This window comes from Morus notabilis, unplaced genomic scaffold (genome assembly GCF_000414095.1).
Source record: "Morus notabilis unplaced genomic scaffold, ASM41409v2 Scaffold714, whole genome shotgun sequence".
NCBI classification, from domain to species: Eukaryota; Viridiplantae; Streptophyta; class Magnoliopsida; order Rosales; family Moraceae; genus Morus; species Morus notabilis.
In genome coordinates, this window is record NW_010357895.1 from 61187 (window position 1) to 86939 (window position 25753).

Sequence of the window (25753 nt, forward strand, 5' to 3'; positions counted from 1 at the left end):
GAACAAACATGCAAGGGGTAAATGATACCAAGAAATATCTAACTTCACAATTTAAGATGAAAGATCTTGGTGAAGTAGATACTATCTTAGGCGTAAGAGTGAGGACGCATAGTGGGGGTTACTCGTTGTGTCAATCTCATCTCATTATGAAGGTGCTTCTTAAATTCAATCATTTGAAGTTTAAAGAAGCAAATATCCCATATGATTCTAGCGTTAAATTACTAGAGAATGCAGGCAGAGTAGTAGCACAGCTTGAATATGCTAGTGTGATTGGTAGCTTAATGTATGATATGCATTGTACAAGACCCGACATAGCATTTGCGGTATGCAAAATGTCTAGGTTCACGAGTAACCTGGGTATCGAACATTGGAATACAATTGGAAGAGTACTTGGTTATCTTAAAAGAACCATTAACTTGGGTTTGTCATATAATGACTATCCGACCGTACTTGAAGGGTACTCGGATGCAAGTTGGATAACAAGTGCAAGTGATAATAAATCTACATCTGGGTGGATTTTCACAATTGCAGGAGGAGTCGTCTCTTGGGCTTCTAAGAAACAAACGTGCATAACTCACTCTACGATGGAGAGTGAGTTTATAGCACTTGCCACTGCAGGCAAAGAAGCGGAATGGCTAAGAAATCTATTGTTTGATATTGAGTTGTGGCCACAACCGATGCCATCTATTTCTTTGTACTGTGACAGTGAAGCTACTTTGTCTAGAGCTTATAACAAGGTTTATAATGGAAAATCTAGACATATTAGCTTGAGACATGAATATGTTAAACAATTAATAACCGATAGTGTTATTAATATTATTTATGTTAGGACAAACAAGAACTTAGCGGATCCTTTGACGAAAGGTCTTTCAAGAGACTTAGTCAAAGAAACATCTAGCGGATACTATGTCAGGGTTGCCCGCAAAATTTAACCTGACTGTTGCATTTCAGCGCATATGGTCTTGGATGACACACACACACACACACGTAGAAGAGGCCTTAAATAGTTGTCAATTATTTATTTCAAAAAGATGATTGCAAAACATAAATAGGTACTGAATGACAGTCGGGACTTGCTTTGGGCCTTAGCAACTCTTGTTGGTAGTGAACCAGAATTGACGTGTAGTCATTTGTGAAACAAGTATAACTACCAAGAAAACAGAGAGGACAACAACTCCAAGCAGTACACAACAGCAAGAAAAGGAAAACCCAAAAGACTATACTATCAGTTTCTAATACAACGTAAAAAGAAAATAGGAGTGCCCTATAAAAAATTCTTCAGTTAAACTACACCCACTTGCACAACACTTTTCCTTTCTTCCTATCTTGATGTTCGTCTTCAAATATCCTTCTGTACCCACCCAAAGTACATAAAACAGATCTAACCCCACCCACCACCACAGCACTTTACGTTCTTTTCACAGCTCAAGTTGTAAAGTGAATCTTATGTGAGAAAACACTGTAACAACAGGTTGAATTTAAATTTTGACGAGAGAAAACACTAGCAAAAAAGTCTGAGTTGTGATTCAAATTGTGAAAAGACTTGAACTTTCTGAATCATGACCAATAAAGAAGGCAGTTTGGAGGAAGAGCCCACAAAAAATCAGTCTCACTGACTGTTGTGTGGAAAAATGTGATGGACACCTGGACCAACGGCGCCACGACACGTGGCTATACTTGCTTTCCGCCGAGCACTCAACCCTTGACGCTTCGTTTCCCTCAAGATCGGCTATAGAGCCCGAAGATAAAGTCCATGATTAGGGCGACGACCCCATGAGGCGTCGACGGTTGATTCCGCCTGGGTTAACACGACAAGATCCCTCGACTGCAGAAGAGACCACTAGAAGGGGCGAGGAAGGTTAAACAACCACTGACGACGAGGGGAACGTCCCTTTTTGACATGATAGGTTACATGCAAAGATAAGAGAAGTCTGACAGCATTAATTGCAAGCTTACAAACCGCTCCCCCCCCCCCCCCCCCCCCGGGGGGAAAAAAAATTACGGAGAGTCACAGAGCCGTAATAGAAGACTAATTGGTTGAGTGAACAGTACTAATTAGTGGGCTATGTCTGGGCCTAGAGAGGGAGAGCACTTGAGTGTTCCTACCTACGAAGGAAACCCACCCAGTGAAGGAAGCCCGAGTATAAAAGAAGAAAGACCCCAATGGGGAAGGGGGCCAGAAAAATTCCAAAGGAAAAAGAACGAGAGGGAGAGAGATAGCATTCATTGTAAACTATGATCTCCACAAAGGCAATATAATATATACAGTGGATGTAGCTCCTAATTTTATAGAGTGAACCACTATAAAATTCTTCTTGTTCATTTACATATAGTTTATTCAAACACAAAAATACTTAAATCAAACTAGAATCCACACTTTCACTGAACCCATAAGCCGGTAATCCAAAGGGTAACCCCAAGGTAATCCGGCGGGTTTATTGTTGACGAAATCCAACCGTCAACACTGACCATCTGCCACTACAAATTTAAAACAACTTCTTTGAGTAATCAAGTAATTGATATCCTCTCCATCATTCTTACCCCCTCTTGTTTCTTGCGAAATTTTATCGGCAAGGACGCTTCTGATTTAGCACCATTGTTTTCTTTGTTGCACGGGGGCGGTTTGGAACTTCTTTTGTAGTGATAAAGATTTTTTTGGTCTTTGATTCTTCATTGAATCATTAAATCTCTTTCTACTGAATCATTAAATCTTTTATATTGATAAGGATTTTCTTCCTAACTTAATGGTTTATGGGTGCAGAATCGACCAAAAAAAGGCAGAAAGCTTAAGATAATTTTGGATTTTGTGGATAAATTGGCTCTTTCAGTGGAAACCTTACTTTGTGGCCATAACGTGGTCTTGACGCGCAGAAATTGTTTTTTGAGAAGAATACCAAGTCACGTATTTGATCTTGTTTATCTTTCAAAATATAGATTCTATATGTGTAACTGTGCTTATTCAGAATCTATGTGGGTGCGTGTGTGTATATATATATATATACACATATATATGTATATATGTATATTTTTCCCCCCTTACCATGACTTTTGGTGATACGAGATTAAGTATTGGAAGAAACTTTTTGTTCGAAAACAGTAGCTTAGCTGTAAAGAAATTTAGCACGAATGCACGATTCGTGGTTATCATCATTCAATCTATATATATATATATATATATATGTATATATATATATATATATATATTTGTTTCTGATTGTTAATGTCCTTTCTCACGGAAGGGTTTACTTTGGTTTTCTTATTTCAGGTCGCTAGAAGAACTCGGAGCCAAAAGGTGTAGATAATACTTGTCTTTCTATTTTATTTACCCCTTGTTGAATTTTTCGGGGCTTAACAAATAAAAATCTGTAACTTAGCAGGACTCAAAATTCTTTAATGCTTGGCTACATATAGAGAGCCCTAAGAAATTATGGAGCACCCACATTGGCCTTCTGTAAATTATGCTCGTTAATTGCATGGTTGTAAATATCATTTGGAGCCAAAATATGCTTTACAACAGGGTGTCTTGCAGCTACTACTACTTGAATGAACCATTGATGAAATTATCTTACTATGAAGAAATTATGGGGCTTTTGTTAACTCTCTGCTCTTTTGCTCCCTCATTTCTTTTTCTACGTTTCAAATGTTGTGTCCTTTGAAGGAATTTCATACCTTTAATTGAAATTTAACAAAATTTTGAATATATAATAAAAATATAAAATAGTTATTATAATTATCCCTATAGTCATTATTTTAATGATATTAGATTATGCTACTATTTCAAAAATTTTGTTATATTTTAACTTAACTATTAAATTTTGCTATCTCGGACATTCCATAAGTACTTCTCAAGGAATAAAATGTAAGAAAATCCAGGTGTTAATAGTTGGTTACCTCTCCTGGCCACGTGAAGCAAAAAATCTGCAGTGGAATCAGGTTGAAAGGGAAAATGAATAAAAATAGAAATAGAAATCGTAGTAAATAGAAGCCTTCTGGTATACCCAAAATTTTGATAGAAGAATAAATACCATAAACAAGTGTGAACAATGTAATTAAACAATACTCATTATATAATATTGTATTTTTCGAGAAGATATAGGCCTTATTTATTTCACAACTTAAATTTTAATGATACATTATTTTCTTCAGAAATAGTAGGAAATAGGCCAATATGAAAACATTAAGAAAGTATATAAGCTAATTTTTAGTTATAAAAATTAATAAGCTATAACTTGTCAAGTTATGGTTGATAACCAGATAAGTTATAGATAAACTTGTCAAGTTATGGTTCATAACCAGATAAGTTATGGACAAACTTGTCAAGTTATGGTTCATAAGCAGATAAGTTATGGACAATAACTTATCAAGTTATGATAATAACCAGACAAGTTATTGACGAAAATAGTAATTTGGCATATTTATTAACTTATGTAAACTATTGGCATATTAATTTTAATTCATCTCAAGTCTTGGCCTATTTCCTTCTTTCTCCCTATTTTCTTTGATAAAAATTTGAATTCGACTTTTTTATTATAGTATTTTTTTTCTCATATACACAACTCAAATTATAACTAAATTATGACTTGAGTTGTAAAATGAACACACTCATTGTGGTCAGAAAGCAGCAGAAAAATTAAATAATATATAATGTTATAGTAATTTCTAAATTTTTAAAGCCAGTTTATTGATAGTTTTGTAATATTCTTGGACGATGCAGGTTTTTTTTTGTTGCTTTCACTACTATCCCCTAGGTGAGGATTTCTTTACCACCCAAAAATAAATCACAGTCATCTCCATTGAAAACTGTGGGCCCCATTTTAAAATTTACGTGGCTAAATATTCAAATAAATGCATCGCATGGTTTATAAAACATGTTGTAAGATATGGTATATCTAGCATTATTTGTTACTTATGTGTATATAAAAACGAGTAATGGTTAAGACATCAGTTTTAATCTCAACTCGTGCTCTAATTGATATGATATGTGAGTTGTTATTTTATTATTAAGAATAATATATTTTATTATTAATTTACGTGATAATATATTTAACACAAACTAATATAAAAACTGACAACTCACATATTATATTATTAGGTACGCTCATTTCCGATCCACTATCTGATTCATCAATTTAAAGAATGGAGCAGATTTTCTCGTGCAAGATGCACTAAATTTATAATTGTGTTGCCTTGTTCATCTGCGACAATATACTTTCAGCCGACACATTATCTACAAACTTTCTCGTAATTGTAAAATAAATTAGCCACTCAGAATGATTTATGATTAATCTTTTGCTCCAGTCGTTTTGGGAGCATGAAAACGTATTATCGCCATGTGATTAGAGTAGTATATTGTTCAATAAAGTAGATAAACGTTTACGGTTTACAAGAAAGACATTGTTAGTGTTTTTCCTTTTAACTTTTTGGCTTTTCTGTTTTGCCTTTATTTATATATTTATTCCGTTTCAAGTACGCAAAAGACAAGGTGCTGAAGACATTGTAAAGCGGCACCAAGAAAAACGTGTATATGAAATAATGACACTTTAAAGAGCTTGTTCTTGAGTTCATAAAGAGCATTTTCACTAATTATTCTCACGGATAGATGGGATCCATTAATTTGTAAGTGGTGAGATTTCTCCTCATGATAATGAATTCTATTTTCCTTTGACAAAAATGTTTACCATAGGATTCATATCCATTCACAATAATTTTAATTGAATCGTGCGATGGACATCATCTTATCTTTTACATAATCTTCCTTTACACCATAGCAGCCTTCTTTACCGCAAAAATAAATTTCAATCCTCTACGTTAATTAAAAGCTGTACATAGCCCCAGCTTAAAATTTAGGTGGCTAAATATTCAAACACATGCATCACATGGTTTATAAGACATGATATATCTATATATGTATATGTATACAATTATGTCATTTAATTTGATATCAACACCTTCATATATTTTAATTAGGTTCCTCTCATACAATAACCGTTCTCTCATTCAATTAATGCACCATCTTTTTTACCAGCTGATAATATTCTTCAGCTTTATGAAATTTGTACATACTGTCTTTTTTATCAGTTAATAATCTTTTCCTCTTTCATAGTAACCTTGAATGCAAAATTTATAACTGGAAATTTTGGAATTTTAGATTTCATTGGTAAAAGAAAAAATAGAAAAACAAATGGAAATATAAGCAAAATTGTGTAATATAAAATTCTATACCTTATCTTAGTCAATAATTGATTTTGATGTTTAAAATTACCAAACTATCATTAAGAAAAGAGGCAGCTTTAAAAAATGACACACAAACTCATTTTGAGGGTGTTTTGGATATTTTAGGCCAAAACTGTAAGTAAAGTTTTTTATTATTGTTATTCATTTTTTTCCCTATTTGAGGGGAGTCTTGTTATTTTTGGGCTCAAAATCGAGGCTTGATCTTGAAAAGGTATAGGTTTGTGTATCAAACTTAATTTGAAGGTACACATTTGAGGAGATAAAAAAGTAAATGTATAGTTTTTTAATAATTCTAAAATATAAAGAGAAGAAAAGGTAAATATCCCTTTTTTCTAATCATGATCGAGACTCTAACTAAGGTTCCAAATCTAATTGTTATATATATTCCTTCAAAAAAAAATTATTATCTATATTCTATGTTCTTAAAATCCTATTGCGCAAATAGGTTAAACTTTTTTAAATTTAACTGATCGATTGAAGAAATTATTTATACACGACGACGCTATTATTTTTCTGGTTTTAGTTGGGTTCTTTTCTGTATCTAAAATTCGATTAAGCACGAAGTACACTTGTTTGAACAATAATTTTGGGGGTGAAATTTCATAATACGATGCAGAAAATTTACTGTAACATTACATGATGTAAACATAGGATACCAAGTGTATAGTCCGTGAGAATTTGTATTCTAGAGGGCTAACCTACAAATTGGAAGGTGGGAGAAATCTCCATGCTAAAAACATGCATAATTGGTACGTAAAAAATATAGTATAAAAAAAAAAGGAAGACCAAAGGAGTATAAACAAGCATTCGTTTGGTCATCGAAAGCATTTAAAACCATTATTGCATACACCTACCTTATCAATAAAAAAGATAAAGGATTAATTATAAAAATTCACCCCAATTATAACTCTTGTAACATTTTGTCTCTCAAACTTTAAAAAGTAACATCCCTCCCTCCCAAATTTTGTTCCGTCACTCATTGTAACAGAAGGGGCACAATTATTAACAGAACAGAGTTCGAGGACGACGGATGTTATTTTTTAAAGTTTGGAGAGCAAAGTGTTACAAAGATCATAGTTTGTGGGAAATTTTTGTAATTAATCCAAACACAAACTAACTCAAGATTGAAAAATTTTCACAATTCACGAAATCCTTCAATATTCTAAACTCCAAACAACGAAAGAGCTACCGTGGATAAATCATAAAAAAAGTTAATTTCTTTTAATAAGAGCGACATTATAATAATCAATGTCCCACATCTAATTATTTGATTTTTTTAAAGAGTATTTTGAAATAGTATTTGTTAAACTTTTTTAAATTTAATTGACGGATTAAAGAAGTTATTTCTATACCACCAGACTAATTTCAATGAAGCACGCGCACTTGTTGTTTGAACAATAATTTTAGGGTGAAATTTCATAATTTTAAACGTTAAAACGTGCACAATGGGTAGGTGGGAGGAATTTCCAGACTAAAAACATGCATAATATTGGACACGTAATATTGGGACTGAATCTTTATCTATAAATACAAGCTTTTTTTTTCGGAAATTCTATAAATACAAGCTTTTTCAGCGTCATTTCTACACAAAAAAATGCCAAAAATAACGCAAATGGAAGCTACCACTTTATTCACATTGTCCCTCCTCCTCGTTTCCTTCACAACAAAAGGAGAGTCTGCCAACCCTAATGGCATTCTGCCTCCTGCAGTTGTTGACGTTTCAGGGAATGAACTCCGAAAGGGCGAATATTATCATTTGATTGCTTGGCCTTCAAAGCCGTTGCCAATAGGAGTTGTCTCCTCCATTTCACCACTCGTAAACCGTAATGGAACCTGTTGGGTTCAACACAAAATTGAAAGATTTGTAATTGATCCACAACCAACACCAAGTATTCCAGTAAAATTTTCGCCCATCCTACCCGACGAAGACGAATTTATCCGAGAGTCCACATTTCTCAACATCCAGTTTCCTGATGCCGCTGTATCACACGTATGTGGCGACTCATTGTGGAAGGTTATTAATCGTCCCGACCAAGTTTTCGGACAACAATTTGTGGTTGTTGGTGACAACTCGGGCTTCACCAGGCCCGGTTGGTTCAAAATTGAAAGATACTCCGAACGTCCTCTGCGTCAGTACAAGCTTCTATGGTGTCCTGTCTATGTGTCGGATCAATCTGTGCGCTCATCAGATGATTGCCAAACCATTGGAATCTTTGCTGATAGCGATGGAATTGAGCGTCTGTCTCTGGCTGATACTTCGGTGCCATTTGCATTCAGGGCCTCCGCAGAACCACAGAGTGATCAGCACTTGAAAAATGAGTACTTCTAATGCTTAATTTTCTAAATGAAACTTTGCTTCTTCCGTCTTGTAATGCATCTAATATCATTAGATTTAGATGCTAACTATGTATGCACCTAAAATAAGGAATTACCAAATAAGGAAGAAGGTGGTCTTTTAGTGTTAAACTAAACAGTATTGATGTGTGATATTTTGCAACTTTTGTACATTATTTACGTTTTTTCTTTTGGTTGATTGAAAATAGGAACGAACATACTTTAAATCATGATTCAAGACAATACAAACATCAAAATTGATTAGTACAACCTCAAATTACAAGGAAAAAAAAAAACCATGATCCGAATGCTCAAAGGAAATAAAGGTATACGTACTGGGTTTTGACATTGGGCACCCAAATAGTACGCCAATGATCGAACTGCTAAAAACAAAAAACGAGACAAACAAACCACTAAATAAGGTTAAGACCACTATTAGTACAAGCCAATTTGAAAATACAAAGAAAAACTAGACAAAAATCCAAGCATCGTAAATAGAAACTCTAGCCATAAGATGACCGGCGAAATAAATTACATTTGAGAAAGCAGCAGACCTCAGAAGATGGAAAATGTTGTCAAAGTGTTGTAAATCCAATACAGATTGTGCGAATAAAAAAATTGTTCAAATAGACATGTATGAGAATAAATTGTTGTGACATTATAATATAAAAAAAGTATTGATGCGAATATCTTTTGAGTTATGACATTATAAGTATTTAAAAAAAATTGGAACACATCCGAAAAAATATTTTAATAGAAGCAAGCAAGCTAATAGAATATTAAAAACTCAAAATCGAATAGCATTAAATTATACATGACTCGTTTTACGAAACCAAAAAAGAAACAAAGACAATTAAATAAGGATACATATAAAAGAAATTATATAGTCGGAGTAAATGAGAAGAAAAAAAGAAATACATATAAAAGAAATTATTTAGTCGGAGAAAATGAGAAGAAAAAAAGAAATCATTTAATAAGCGTAAACCGAAAAAAAAAAAAAAATAAGTATATCATAAGAAAATCAAAATTGTAAAAGAGCATTTGACAAAATATTATACATTAATTGTAATAATATCTATTAGTATATGATCCAATTGCTAGAAAAAGTACGAAGAAAATAATATCACGCACTGTCCAAAATCTAGCTAGCATTATTCTTAAAAAAAAAAAAAATCTAGCTAGCTTTAGGGGCTCCGCTTCTCATCCCTATTCCTATCTCTACTGATATAAAAGAGTGATATGAATATCCATATTGTGGCTTCATTCTTGATTTGTCATTTATACATTAATAGTGACAATATATATCCATTAGTATGGGTCTAATTACAAGAAAACGTCCTTTTCAAAAACAAATTTTTAGATGAGGTTAATTAATGACTAAATAAACCATAAAGAGAAAGTCATTTTGACCATTTGAGATTAAAATCAGTGTCCAACATCTAGCTATTATAAGAATCTGATTCTCATCATGATCTCTACTTCTAGTAAAGTGAAAGAGTGAAACAACCATGACAAGCATATTTTTCTGATCATATTCTCAAAATAATTCCTCTTTTTAAGGAAAAATATTTAACTGCAGAGAAATTTGATTTTAGGATTAAAGTACAATATAAAAAAAAAGAAATTGTAGAAAATAGGCCAAAATTTAAAAGTTATGGAGGTAAATTAACCTATTTACTAAATTTTAAAAATTAATAGGTCATTTTGTAATTCTAATTTTTTATTTTAAATTCACTCATTTCTTCTATGGATCATAACCTGTTAGATTATGATTAACACCGATGACTGGATGCGTAATCTGTCAAGTTATGGATCATAAGGTATCAGCTTATAGTGCGGCCGGCCGGTGACCCACCGGCGGTCGGCCGACAATGGGAGACCGCCGGCATATCGTATATTTACCAAGGGTATTTTTAGCATCTTTAATCCATATTTTGGAATTAAAACCCTTGAAATTATGATTTGAAACATGAAATTGATTATGGCACACTAATAGAAAATTAAAGGATATGATTGAGTCCAAATTACTTTAGGAATGAGTTTGGAATCCTAAAGTATTGTCTTGTAACAATGATAGCTGAGGACTTGGATTGAGTGGCTTGAGAAAGCGGAAGCTGAATAGTGCGCCGCTAGCCACAGGTTTGGTAATTTCGAGGTAGGATTTCTAACCCATTTTCCTTGTGAGCCTAATTTTCAAAAGAGTTTGGCTTTGCAAATGTTTAAAGAAAGGGGCTTGTTTGCAAAAGAAAAATATTTAAAAACCGTGGCTTGTTGTAGTTCACGGAACCCACGGCTTGTTGTAGTTCATGGGAACCCACGGCTTGTTGTAGTTCGTGGGATTATAATAACGATTTCATAATGTTTAATGAATGATTTCTTAATAAAAGAGATCTTGCGAACCGGTAAGCCCGCTGATGGCCTCGATAGGATGTGGAGAGTGCATCCTCGGGGGCAGAACTTGAAACCCGGCCCGGGAAGGCTTGTGCACTTGGTTGTGTAAGTAATTTGTATAAAACAGATCGAACTTAATGGTTTATTGGTGCAGAATCGACAAAAAATGTTTACCATAGGATTCATATCCTTTCACAGTAATTTTAATAGAATCGTGCGATGGACATCATCTTATCTTTTACACAATCTTCCTTTACACCATATGTGGCAGCCTTCTTTACCGCAAATTTTGATCCTCTCCGTTAATTAAAAGCTGTACATGGCTCCATCTTAAAATTTAGGTGGCTAAATATTCAAACACATGCATTTTATAAGACATGATATATCTATATATGTATATGTATACAATTATGCCCTTTAATTTGATATTGACACCTTCATATAATTTAATTAGGTTCCTCTCATACAATAACCGTTTTCTCATTCAATTACTGCACCCTCTTTTTTACCAGCTGATTATATTCTTCAGCTTTATGAAATTTGTACATACTGTCTTTTTTTACCACTTAATAATCTTTTCTTTTTTCATAATAACCTTGAATGCAAAATTATAACTGGAAATTTTAGAATTTAAGATTTCATTGGTAAAAGAAAAAAATAGAAAAACAAATGAAAATACAAGCAAAATTGTGTAATATAAAATCATATACCTTATCTTAGTCAATAATTGATTTTGATGTTTAAAATTAAGGAAAGAGGCAGTTCCAAAAATGACACACAAACTCATTTTGAGGGTGTTTTGGATAGAACTGTAAGTAAAGTTTTTTATTATTGTTATTCATTTTTTTTTATTTTCCTATTTGAGGGGAGTCTTCTTATTTTTGGGCTCAAAATCGAGGCATGATCTTGAAATGGTATAGGTTTGTGTATCAAACCTAATTTGAAGGTACACATTTGAGGAGATAAAAAAAATAAAGGTATAGTTTTTTAATAATTCTAAAATATAAGGAGAAGAAAAGGTAAATATCCCTTTTTTCTAATAATGATCGAGACTATAATTAAGGTTCCAAATCTAATTGTTATATATATTCATTCAAAAAAAAATTAATTATGTATATTCTATGTTCTTAAAAGCCTATTGCGCAAATAGCATTAATTTGTTAAACTTTTTAAATTTAACTGATCGATTGAAGAAATTATTTATACACGACGACACTATTATTTTTCTGGTTTTAGTTGGGTTGTTTTCTATATCTAAAATTCAACTAAGCACGAAGTACACTTGTTTGAACAATAATTTTGGGGGCCAAAAATTTACTATGATTTGTTGGCTTCGCCTTATGCTCCAATTGCATTACTGTACACATCCACCATTTCACCACTTGTAGAAAGAAATGGAACCTGTTAGATTTAGATGCTAACTATAATTGCACCTAAAATAATGAATTACCAAATGAGGAAGAAGGTGGTCTTTTAGTGTTAAACTAAACAGTATTGATGTGTGGTATTTTGCAACTTTTGTACATTATTTACTTTTTCTTTTTGGTTGATTGAAAATAGGAACGAACCTATTTTAAATCAAGATTCAAGACAATACAAACATCAAAATTGACTCGTACAACCTCAAATTACAAGGAAAAAAAAACCATGATCCGAATGCTCAAGGGAGATAAACGTATACATACTGGGTTTTAAAATTGGACACCCAAATAGGTACGTCAATAATCGAACAACTAAAAACAAAAAACGAGACAAACAAACCACTAAATAAGGTTAAGACCACTGTTAGTACAAGCCAATTTGAAAAAACAAAGAAAAACTAAACAAAATTCCTTGCACCGCAATTAGAAACTCTAGTGATGAGATGACTAGTGAAATAAATTACATTCAAGAAAGCAGCAGACCTCAGGAGATGCAAGGTGTTGTCAAATTGTTGTCTTTAAAAGAAATTCTACACAAATTGTGCAACTAAAGATATTTTGATGATTTAAATTAGGAGACTCTTTGTAAGAAAAACTTTTAACTGGGGTAAAAATTAATGGAGCCTATTCGGCCAGTCGGGACAACCGCCCCTCTGAGCTTAATTAATGTGACTCCGCCATTGGCCACTGCTGCCACCATTTGCTCATCGCACCTTCATCTTCCATGGCACACCAAATCCTGTCCTCAACAATAGTGACAAAGCTCCAATTATCTTACAGCCGTTTGGATCCATGACCATGCAGATTTTATCAGCTGATATTTTTGAATTTAGCGGTTCATGATGTCTTTTTATATTGTGGTTGCGTTTATATTATTTGTATCTACAGTTGACGTTATTCACCGTCTGATTATAGCGTTTATATTTATCTGTGCTCGAGCTTGAGGTGTTCTAATTCAAAATGTTGTTAGTTTTACCCCATTCAAAAGAATAAAAACTGTTATTGGGGTCAAACTTAAAACAACTGCTATTTTGGTAAGAGCAGCTCTCAACACTAACCGTGGAATTTGCATTACTGGTAATATGTTGTGAAAGCTTTGAGAGAGGTAATTGATAAAAATTTCTTATTTGTTTTTTTGTTTGTTCCTGAAGAAATTACTTTTATTTATTTATTCCTACAAAGAAAGAAGTGGAATGATTATCACTCTGTTGCAATATAACAATTGCAATAAAAATAATAGTCATTCAGCAAATGCCGTAGAATCATACAGCATATTCTCCATCTCGAATAGTCTAAAAACTGTATTTCCAAAAGCGTGATTGCAGAAAATATACTCCGGAAAATAAAAAGGTAATATTTACCTAGCAATATATACACGATAGCGTGTAATATAGGGTCTAGTGCTGTGTAGTATTTTCTTTAATGTTGAGATTTGTTATTTTGATTATTGTAATTATCCTTGTGATTTTTTTTTTATATCTTTAGAGATTTATAGTTTTCATTTAGGGGCTGTTAATTAGGTGTGGATAGTTGTTAATTATATAGGAGATTGATTGATAGCCTAATTCATTGATTGTCTGCTTGTATTTTTGGAGATAATATCTATTTATAGTCATGTACATACTCATTGTAAATCATCAGTGAATGGAATAAAAATCATACTCCTAATCTGTGAACGTTGGCGAATTGTTGAACTACGTAAAATTCTTTATTCTCTCTTTTCTTCTATTTTTGGCTCTTATTTTCAAGCTTTACAATTGAAGCATGTATTGTGAAGCTCATGTTGGTATGAGCCTAACATGTGAAGCTAATTTTAAAATTGAAGTATGTTGTGAAGCTCCTGTTAATTTGAGCTTGGCATGTGAAGCTTCTTGAAATCAATATGCTGTGAAACTGATATGAACTTGACTTTGGTGTGCAAGATTTCTAAAGTTGTTTAATGAAAGTCAAACCTTATTGAAGATTTGCCCAAAGCTTTATTTCCAAGTTGGTATGTTGAATCTGATTATTACCTCTGGATTTAGAAGATTTGCGCCTTAATGTTGGAATCCGATGATTGTTTCCGGATTTAGAGGATTTATTTTCTCATTGAAGCTTTATTTCTAAGTTAATATGTACCAACTTGAGGGAGAGTGTTGAGATTTGTTATTTTGATTATTGTAATTATCTTTGTGATCCCTTCCATCTTTAGAGATTTATAATTGTCAATTAGGTGTGAATAGTTATCAATTTAGTGTAATTATATGGAGATTAATTGATAGCCTAACTCATTGATTGACTGCTTGTATTTTTGGGGACCATATCTATTTATAGTCATGTACATACTAATTGTAAAGGATCAATGAATGGAGTGAAAATTATACTCCTGATCCGTGGACGTAAACAAATTACTGAATAACGAAAATATTTTGTTTATTTTTCTTATTTTCAATTGTTAAATGATTTCTAGGACGGAGATGTTTTAACCACCAAATTTAGGACCTATTTGTTAATGCATTTAGGGGTATTTGGAATTTATTTCATAATTAAAAAATGTGACGGCTAAATGATAAAATTAACGAATGAAATGAGATTTAGTTATAAGCACCCAAGGAAAAAAAGAAAGAAAGAAATCGCTCAAATCTCATCATTTGATTAAAACTTATTTTTCCTTCTTGGTTTCATATTCTATATTGCACACATTTGCAGTATAGTTTTTAGTGCTTTTTTTTTTTTTTTCACAGCAACGCTTTTGAGTTCTTTTGTACGATTTGAATTCGAAACCTTTGATGAATTGTGTGATATTATCTAAAAGAAATATTATGAACACTTGTTCAACAGAACAAAATCAAACTATATATTTAGGCATGTTGTACGTAGATAAGTACTGACGGGCTTTATGTGCAATGAAATAGTTGGACCACTAGTACTGGCCTTGACACATTATTATAGCTGTTGTTATCTACATAGATGGATAAAATCTGACATTATTTTTTATACTATTAGTATTTAAAAACGGCCATATAAACAATACGAAAGTAATTTTACCTTCTGAGATTAAAATCACTTTTCATCGATAAGGTAATCTCTGTTCTCATCCTTACCCTTAGTAATATATATATATATATATATAATATCTATATATCTGTACATACACATAAAAGGAGAAAGGAGAAAACGTTTTTCAAGAGCATTAACGAAACATTTTGTTAGTTCCTTTTTTTATATGTTTATTTACCTTCTGCGTTCTTTTTTCTTTCTTTCTTTCTTTCTTTAACTTTCCTCCCTCTCCCTATATCTCTTCTTTCTTTTTTTGTCTCCTCTTTTGTCTCATTGTACATTTTTCTTTTTTATTAATTCTTTTCTCTAAATTGACCCTCACAAATATATATATATATATATATATATATTTTTTTTTTTTTAGTTCCCCATTTTTATTTTCATACCTATTTTCGTCACGCACTTTTCTTTTTTTGTGTTCCGCTTTTTTCTTCTTTTTTTTTTCTTTTCATTCTTATCATTTTTGTCCTTTTATACATTATTTTTCTTCTTTTTTATTTTTCCAAATGAGATATTAATAAATATGTTTTTCATTCTTACCCACAGGATTTCACTGGCGTACAATAGTCACAGTTTCAACTTGGAAAATATAATAGAGTGAAAGGAGAAAAATTAACTTTTTTTGAATTTAAAAATTTGAATTTAACTTTTTTTGTTACAGTATTTTTTTTCTCATATACATAATTCAAATCATAACTCAAATTATAACTTAAGTTGTAAAATGAACACACTCATAGTCGTGAGAAAGCAGAAAAATTAAATAATATATAATGTTATGGTAATTTCTAAATTTCTAAAGCCAGTTTATTAATAGTTTTGTAATATTCTTGGACGATGCAGGTTTTTTTTGTTGCTTTCACTACTATTCCCTAGGCGAGGATTTCTTTACCACACAAAAATAAATCACAGTCATCTCCATTGAAAACTGTGGGCCCCATTTTAAAATTTACGTGGCTAAATATTCAAATGCATGCATCGCATGGTTAAACGTGCATATGATTAATAGACCTCGTAATAAAAGTAAGCACCAGTATTAATTCGTTACTTTCCATACCAAACACAACACGGCATGTTTGAAAAGTCCAAAAGATGAATGGTTCTCAATGGTTTTCTCTTAAGATATTTTGATCATTATTTTGGTATTATCTCCACTATAGAACTTGTAGAGTTTGGAGAGGATTTCCGAGTCTGGTCCTGGGTGATATTTAATTGTGCCTCTCTCATCATTAACAATTTTTAAGATGAATGGTTGCGTCAATCCTATATCAGTTGGTATCAGGAGGCCGTCCTAAGTTTAAGTCTCTATGAGTGCACTCTAAAAGGGGCATTTTTCTAAAGAGGAGAGAATGATGCAGGAGCATGCTTGAAATTGAGAGGCAGCCTACGTGCTAATAAAGAAGGCATTTTATATAATAGTATATATGACTGTTACCACGAATTAATCCTAGGGTATGATCGATCATGTTTTGTATGAAAAATATAACAAAGTGGATCGAAAAGTAATTAATTGTGAGGGTGGATATTGTCAAGAAATAAAATGTTTCTTCTTTTCACAACTCAAATTTTATTATTACAATGTTTCATCTCATAAAAATTTAAATATAATTTTTTTGTTATATTATTTTTCTCTCACATACACAACTCAAATTCTCAATTTGAATTGTCAAATAAACAAATAAAAAGTTGCTAAGGTATATACGTGGACAAAAACCACAACGTGATAAATTCATGTGACTTTTCCTTCTTTCGGATATCGGTCATTTCCATCATAGACTTGTAGAAAAATTATGTTCAACTGTAGGAAAATTGAGGCTAAATAAATAACACGCTCTCACATTTTCTAGAAAAATAACAAATTTAAAAATAACAATAAGAATCTTCATATCAACATTTTCTTGACCATCAGATATGTAACAAAAGCTAATTATTATCCGTTTTTCCTAATGCCAATTGCTCATTAATAAAAAAATTTGTATGTTAAAAAAAATTGTACGTTAACGTGTTCCCTTAATTAAGCAGATCAAAAGCAACCATGCATGATATTGTCGATATATACACACACACATATTATACGTGTATTAGTGTATATATTATCCTGATCAACAGCGAAATAGACAATCTCGACGAAATTTCATGCATCCATATCTTGACTTCTCTCAAAAAACTAGGTCCAATTAAACTAATTATGACATCACGTGCATGTCGTCATCAGCTTTCACAAATTTCCGACTACAGGAGAATTGTTTCACTTTACTTAGAGCCATACATTGATATATATAATTTTTTTTTTTTGGTAATTTACCTTGATATAATATACCAAGCTCTATATAAAGCTCATTGTCCTATAACCAATAGTGCATCACTTGAAACCAAAAGCAAACAATCTATCTAAAGCCATCTTCACATTTATAACTGCTCTATTATTCCTAATATATCATGACAAGTCTTTTCAAAACCCTCCCCATTATCCCTTTCCTCTTAATAGCCCTCATCTTTCCTTTGTCCAATGCAGCCAGGTTCGAAATTCGGAACAACTGTGGTTACACCGTCTGGGGTGCCGCCGTGCCTGGCGGCGGCAGGCGGCTCAACCGCGGAGAGACCTGGACCATCAACGTGAGCCCAGGCACAAAAGGCGCTCGCATTTGGGCCCGAACCAACTGCAACTTCGACGGCGCAGGGCGAGGCAGTTGCCAGACAGGGGACTGCGGTAGGGTCCTAGAATGCAAAGCCTACGGCCAGCCACCCAACACCCTGGCGGAATACGCGCTGAATCAGTTCAACAACCTCGATTTCTTCGACATCTCGCTCGTCGACGGGTTCAATGTTCCGATGGAGTTCAGCCCCACGTCCGACAGGTGCAGCCGCGGGATCCGGTGCACCGCCGACATCAATGGGCAGTGTCCCAGAGAGTTAAAAGCACCCGGCGGCTGCAATAACCCTTGTACTGTCTTTAAGACGGATCAGTATTGTTGCAATTCTGGCAACTGTGGGCCCACCAACTTCTCTAAATATTTCAAGGATAGGTGCCCTGATGCTTATAGTTATCCGAAGGATGATCAAACTAGCACTTTTACGTGCCCTGGTGGGACCAACTACAAGGTCGTGTTCTGTCCTTGAAGTGCATATATAATTTATAAGTACTGTGGCTTCTCGGCATAAATAAAACTAGAATCTGGAGCATATGTAACGATCAGTTACGAAAGATTGTGATAGTTATGTATTAAAATAATGGGAAAATAAGGATGTTGGTGGCTCGATCTTCTTTCTAATGGGATGATCATGTGACCACAACGTTTAATATATACATATATATAATCCTATCAAGCTCATAGATCATCTTTCCATTTATGGACTGTTCAGCTGTTAACTTCATAATATATAAAATCCTATCTTATAGAAATGTAAATATCGTTTCTTAGTTTATGTTGGGGGTGGAAAAATCGTTGTCTTCTTGATCCTGACAAGATAGGCAATAACTAGTATTTGAAAAATGCTTAGAAACACTACCGGTGATAAGCACTACTATTAATATAAGGTGGGCTCAGTTACGTGGATCTCAATTTATGAGATCGGCCACCCTCTATTAGTTGATAGTGCTGAGCACCACCGATGTCAGTAACATTACTCATTTCATTTGATTCCAATCTTTGAAGGGCTGGCTCTCAGAAATCGAGGTTCCGACTATTAATTGTCGCTCAACATAACAAGAAATATTAAGATAGAAAATTTCTCAAATTAAAGAAAACAAATATACCATATATTTTTTCTCAGTGACACTTTCATTACTATTTATAGGCTCGAAAATGCACAGAAATTCCGTACTTGATCATTATTCTATTCATATATAATAGTCTAACTTTAATAATTGTCTTTTTTTTTCTTTAATAAGAGATAATCGATGTCAAAGAAGAACTAGCACATCTAATCAGGTTACGTAGCACCGACTAAACTTTAAATCCTTCACCGAACCCCCTACTCAATTTTCTTAAAATAAAGGAAAAAAAATGACAAAAATTTCTGAAAATAACCTCTAACGAAGCAAACGAAAACGAAAATAAAATTGAACAAACTAGAAAACACCAAGAAAAGTTCGATGAAGACGCCGAAGTGATGACGTTTAACCATTAGATAAGATATTGTTATTAATTATGTTTTTCTTTTCCATTAATAAAACCTATCTTCCTTATATTACTATATATGGCGCTCCCTTAAGCAATATGATAGTAATGTGCATTCTTCATCAGGACCTTATGCGTTCTTCTATTATCTATTATCGCATCATTCACATATATAAAGAAGACTTGCCATGCACTTACAAAGTCGTTTTACAATGCTTTATTTTTCACTCCCCAGAGTTTAGTCACTACGTACATTGTAAATAGATAGGGTTGAAGTTAATACTGAAACTCTATCCATTTCATTTGTTCGAGTTGAGAATTTAAGTTGAAAAGTGAAGTTATATAAGAAATATATAAAAAAAATTAAATTTAAATTTTTGTAAGGGAAAATAATGTAGTCAGCAAAAGATTATGTTGTGATTTGAATGGTAAAACAAACGGAAGATAAGAAAATTGAATAAGATATAAATAGATCAAGATCACCTATGGCGGCTATTGCTTTCCCAAATGAATTTCTGATATTAAGAGTTGGAAATAAGCCGGTCAAAATTTCTCTGCTAATACGTATATGTAGAAACTATGTGCTAAAAACTGTCCATAATTTACGGAGTCAGCAATAGTTGAAGTTTGACTCACGGATCAAGACCAAGCTTTTCCATTACAAGCTACAAAATATATTCAAGACTTCTAGTTATCCAAATTTCAAATACTTAGATATAATTGAAAGGAAATATGAGCACATGTACGTCGTTACGTATATAAGATTCTGAATTGGTTGTTCAAGGTTTCAACAGTTAAAAAATCACATTTATATAGTGCACCAAGTATTTTTAAGCTTTTGCTCGTTTTGCTCTAATATTTGGATTGGGTTTTCCAAAAGAAACAAAATATGTATTGTTTATTTATATAATATAGAACTTATAAATTTGATCAACCTATCAAATGCTCATAAGAGCAAGTCCATATGTAGCAGCTATAGTAATATATATACCTAAAACCTCTTGCAATGGAATTTGAAACAGAAGACGTATATTATAGTTTTTTTTTTCCAGTAGAAAAGTATATATATAGTTTGTTTGCAACAACGTTGCACAAATTTAGTTATTTATAATCTTTTAATAATGGAAAGATATTAATGTACTGGCAAAGACTTCAAAGTAACCGCAATAAATTATTCGATTGAACTGGATGATATGCAGCTAATGCCCAGTGGGACCACGTGCCCTTACTGAAGATTAAGAAACTTTATATATATATATATATATATATATATATATATCGAGTGGTATATCAACATTTTTAGGACATGCCCCACTAATGGGTCTTATATCAAGTCTTATATAAGCATTTTATGCCGGTGTGGCCTTTGAAATCTTGGGCTTGTTTTAAGAGAGCCTATCTTGGGCTTATTGGATGATCATGATACTTTCCAAAAATTGAAATTCTTGATCAATAGAGGAACAATATCACCATTTTTGTTCAATAAGATACCAAAGTGGATGATTGACTCATTCCATACTAGAAAGAATCGCAGGAAATCTTTTAATAACATAAATTCCTATTTCTCAATGATATCCCACAATCAAGACAATTGGCTGAATCCCGTGAAACCATTTCATAGAAGCTCATTGATATCCTCTTTTTATAAAGCAAATCGACTTCGATTCTTGAATAATCCACATCACTTCTGCTTCTATTGTAACAAAAGATTCCCTTTTTATGTGGAAAAGGCTCCTATCAATAATTATGATTTTACGTATGGACAATTCCTCAATATCTTGTTCATTCGCAACAAAATATTTTCTTTGCGCGGCGGTAAAAAAAAATGCTTTTTTAGAGAGAGATACTATTTCACCAATTGAGTTTCTCATTTATATAGCAAAGCAAAAGGAAAAATAAAAAATAATAATAGATTTATGAAAAAATAATAGATGTTAAAACTATTCAAAATAAATAACAGTTTATTATGTAAATTTTTATTTACAACTTGTAAAATATAATTTACTTGGTGAAAAATCTTTATTACCTAAAAAAAATCTTTTTTTCAGTCGTAAAAAAATTTACGTGTAGAAAATTTTTTTTTTACTAATCATAAAAAAAAATATACACAGTAAACTGTTTTAAATAATTTAAAATCTACTATTTATTTTAATTATTTATTATAAATCTGTTATTTATTTTATTCTCTTAAAAAAATTCTTCCAACAACTCTTTTTAGTTTGCTCCTGCTAAAAAAAAATGCTGAAACGACCAGCTGTCAATCTCTTTCTATTCTTTGTTTTTTTCCTTAATATTTTAATCCATAAATTTCATCTTTCCCACTCATCATACATATTTATATCCTTACATGATACCTCCATTCAATAAAAATCAATTTGATGTTTAAGCTTATTCATATAATTATTAATAAATTGTTCTTTTAAACCCTTCAAATTCAATTTACTTGCTAGTCTTCACTTAACTTAAAAATAATTCTACTTATATATGTTTATTTATTTAGAGGTGATTTTAATTGAATATAGTGTTTACAAAAACATAGATGACAAAGAATACCTACCCTAAAAAGACCCTATACATGGACGGTGGACCCACCCACATTATTGCCTTAGCAAAAAGCACACATGTCCAATACTGTGAAAATTTTTTTTTCCCCACTGCAAACGCGAATCTCCATTAAGATTACTATGTGCCGAATTAGCCGGCTGCCTCCTTCATTACTAAAAAACTGTAGACTTTAATGATTATGCACAATATATATTAACCAAAAGCCGCCTCCATCTTCATTATCACATGCAAAAAGAATTGTCGTTACATACATCAAAAGTAACATTTCCCACCTATGTAGATGTAGCCTAGGCACTATATCCGTGGCATTCAATAAATTTTTAATTAGATAGGCTGTTTAGTTCATTGATTTAAATTTTTAATTTAAGTTATAATGTAATTTTATGTGAAAATTTTTTACTGTAGTAAAAAAGTTAAATATAATTATTTTTTAGAGCTTTTTACTGTAATAAAACTCGAATTAGTAAAATGAACGAGACTGTAATCTATTTTACTTGCAATGATGATCATTTACATTTGATAAGTTATTCACGATTTTTATCTATAATTTATCTAATTATAAACCATAACTTAAATTTATCCATAATTTATCTGATTATAAATCATAACTTAACAAATTATAACTTATTAATTTCTATAACTAAAAATTAACTTATATACTTTTTTTAAACTTTTCATATTAATCTATTTTCTACTATTTTCTTTTTTTTTTTCCACCGCAAACGCGAATCTCCATTAAGATTACTATGTGCCGAATTAGCCGGCTGCCTCCTTCATTACTAAAAAACTGTAGACATTAATGATTATGTACAATATATATTAACCAAAAGCCGCCTCCATCTCATTATCACACGCAAAAAGAATTGTCGTTACATACATCAAAAGTAACATTTCCCACCTATGTAGATGTAGCCTAGGCACTATATCCGTGGCATTCAATAAATTTTCAGGTAGAGGCGTTTAGTTTATTAATTTAAAATTTTAATTTAAGTTGTGATTTAGTTTAGTTTATTAATTTAAAATTTTAATTTAAGTTGTGATTTAGTTTAATGTGAGAATTTTATACTGTTATAAAAAGTTGTTAGAATATTTTTATGTGGACTTCCATAATTATAATAATTTATTATGTAATTAATTAAAACATCTTATAGATAATTGTGTTAATTTAAATTAACACATATATGTATGTTAAATATCAGTCCATAATAAATAGACATTTATTTTATTAACTCGCTTAAGACATTTAAACTCTCTTTATCTCGTAATATTTGGTCAACCCATTAGACCAAATACATCCTCCTATCAATATTGGTTAACAAGCCCTTAGTGCATTTTTTTTGGTTAAGAGAGGCAGCCCCTCTATGTTTCTTTGGGGGTGCTCGTATGCATGGGGTGCTTTAGAGAGGCCAGTGGCCGACCAAACAAGAGAGGGAGAGATAGGGAGGAGCTCATTCTCCTCTTGCCATTCTTCTCCATGTTTGCAGGTCCTCCACCTACTCCGACCGGCCATTGGCAAATTCCGGAGACTCTGGACGGATTCCGGTGAAAGAGGTTCTCCATCCACTCCGGCCGGCCATTGGCGGATTCCGGCGACCGTGGACGGATTCCGGTGAAAGAGGTATGCCTAAATCCCAAATAAGAATTTTTGTGGCAATTTTCAGATTTTTAGCTAGATTAGTGTTTTTGATATCGTTAAATCGTGTTGAGATTGTTTTAAATCTAGAAAATGGTATCATAGACATCTTATTTGGGTTTAGAGCTATGACTTTTTGGATTTTTCCATTTTCGGTCCAAGGAAAATCCAAAATTTGAACCCGTTTTTGGCTTAAGGAAATGTTATTTTGAGGTTACGTACTTCGAGTATGGCTCATAGGTGATGATTTCCTTGAGTTTCATGGGTCAATTTGGCCGGAATCGATGTGTTTTTAAGCTTGAAAACGGCCGGTTATGGATTTTTTAGGGATCTAATTTTTAGGCCTTGTTGAGAAAAATTGATCCCAGAATATGAAAGAGCATAATATTTCGAGCAAAACCCCTTTTGAATCATCAAAAACGGAGTTCTAGATCGGAAGTTATGGGCATTTGATTTTTCGGGTTAGAACTGGGTAAAAAACGGGTCTTTTGACCCGTCTCAAGGTTGAAGAAGACCAGAAAAAAAGGTGTCAGCGCGCAGTGCGCGTGTCAGGGCGTGCCAGGCGTACGTCAGTGCCCACTTGGCGTGCGTGGGGCCTACAAAATTTAACATTTTCTTTTGAAAAAGGCAATGGGTCACACGCACTCCTTACATGGATGCACATGAGCTACTACAAAATATTTTTATTTAAATATTTATTTATTGTAAAAATTTTCATATATTTTTGTGCAGTTTTAAATCTCACTATTTTGAGACCTAAAATTTTGGGAATGTTTGTTACTCCATATTATATGGTCATATTTTATTTGTTCTCCCACATAATTTAATTTTTAGTAAATAAAATTTGGACATATAATATGGATATTTGTTCAAATTTTAAGATGCCCATTTTGTGTTTAATGTTTTAATGCCGAATTTTTGTGTAGGCATTCATGGTCTCTTTTGTGTTAAAGTGAGAATGAAAATTTTAATTAGAAGCTCATGTGTTATTATAAAGCTTAAGCTATAAGTTTATCCATAATTTATTTATTATTATTATCATTATTATTTGATATCTTGTTTTATGTGAGTATTATGTGTTTTGATTATGCTATCCAAGTGGAAGAAAATTAGAAACATTTTTGTGGATTAGCATAATCACTAACTCACATACCATTAATAAATAATAAATTGTGGGATTATATGGATAAACTTAATTTGTTGATTATGTTCTGAAAGTCCATACGGGTGATGGAATTATCCTATCGATAGTTTTATTGCTTAGTAGGATGCTTGTGTCTCGTTGGAGCTTAAGTTTGTTGTCTTTATCCATGTATTTTGGTTACATATTATTATTTGACATTTTGTATTATATGAGTATCATGTTTTTGATTATGCAGTCCAAGTAGGAGAATATTGTGAATGATTATATATGGACTTGCACAATCACTAAACTCATATTATGGTCAAATAAGATATTGGAGTGTTAAGGATAAATGTATGTATTTACCATATTGCTAGGATCCATACGGGCAATTAAATTATCCTATCGATAATTAATTGTTTGGTAGGATGCTTAGACCGGTGAAGGAAGTTTGTTGGATGTCATGAACAACATAATCTTACTACCCTATCGGTGGTGGATTGATGCATTTGGTTGTGATGTTTGATGAATTGTCCTTACTTGCGAAAGAGTTCTATCCTTGCTCAACGGACTCTAGCACATAATGATCATATTGGCTTGGATCATTGGGAAGGCTAAATAAAGGGCAAATTGCATGATCTTGTTTTACATGCCTATTGTTGGTTGCCCTTATTGTTTTCTTTAGCCTTGAGCAAGCCTTGTATCTCCGTTATTTTAACGCTAAATGGGACAAGTTATCATTAATTGTGTGGATCTCTCTTTATGAAATCGTGGTATTAGAACTGACATAGACTTGAGAGTGGATGTGTTTCCTAGCTCCACTAATGTGTTTCCTAGCTCCACTAATGTGTTGATAAACTCTATGATGGGTGGAAGTGTATGGATAACACCAAGG

At 32.5% G+C, this 25753-nt stretch overlaps 2 protein-coding genes across 2 annotated transcripts; both read left to right on the forward strand.

Moving 5' to 3' along the window:
* Positions 1-7815: 7815 nt before the first annotated feature.
* LOC21386442 (endogenous alpha-amylase/subtilisin inhibitor) lies at positions 7816-8669 on the forward strand. Its single transcript, XM_010091049.2, has one exon. The coding sequence runs from the start codon at positions 7829-7831 to the stop codon at positions 8561-8563; it is 735 nt and encodes a 244-aa protein (XP_010089351.2). The 5' UTR covers positions 7816-7828; the 3' UTR covers positions 8564-8669.
* A 9118-nt stretch (positions 8670-17787) lies between these two features.
* LOC21412340 (thaumatin-like protein) lies at positions 17788-18868 on the forward strand. Its single transcript, XM_024177200.1, has one exon. The coding sequence runs from the start codon at positions 17856-17858 to the stop codon at positions 18534-18536; it is 681 nt and encodes a 226-aa protein (XP_024032968.1). The 5' UTR covers positions 17788-17855; the 3' UTR covers positions 18537-18868.
* Positions 18869-25753: the final 6885 nt, after the last annotated feature.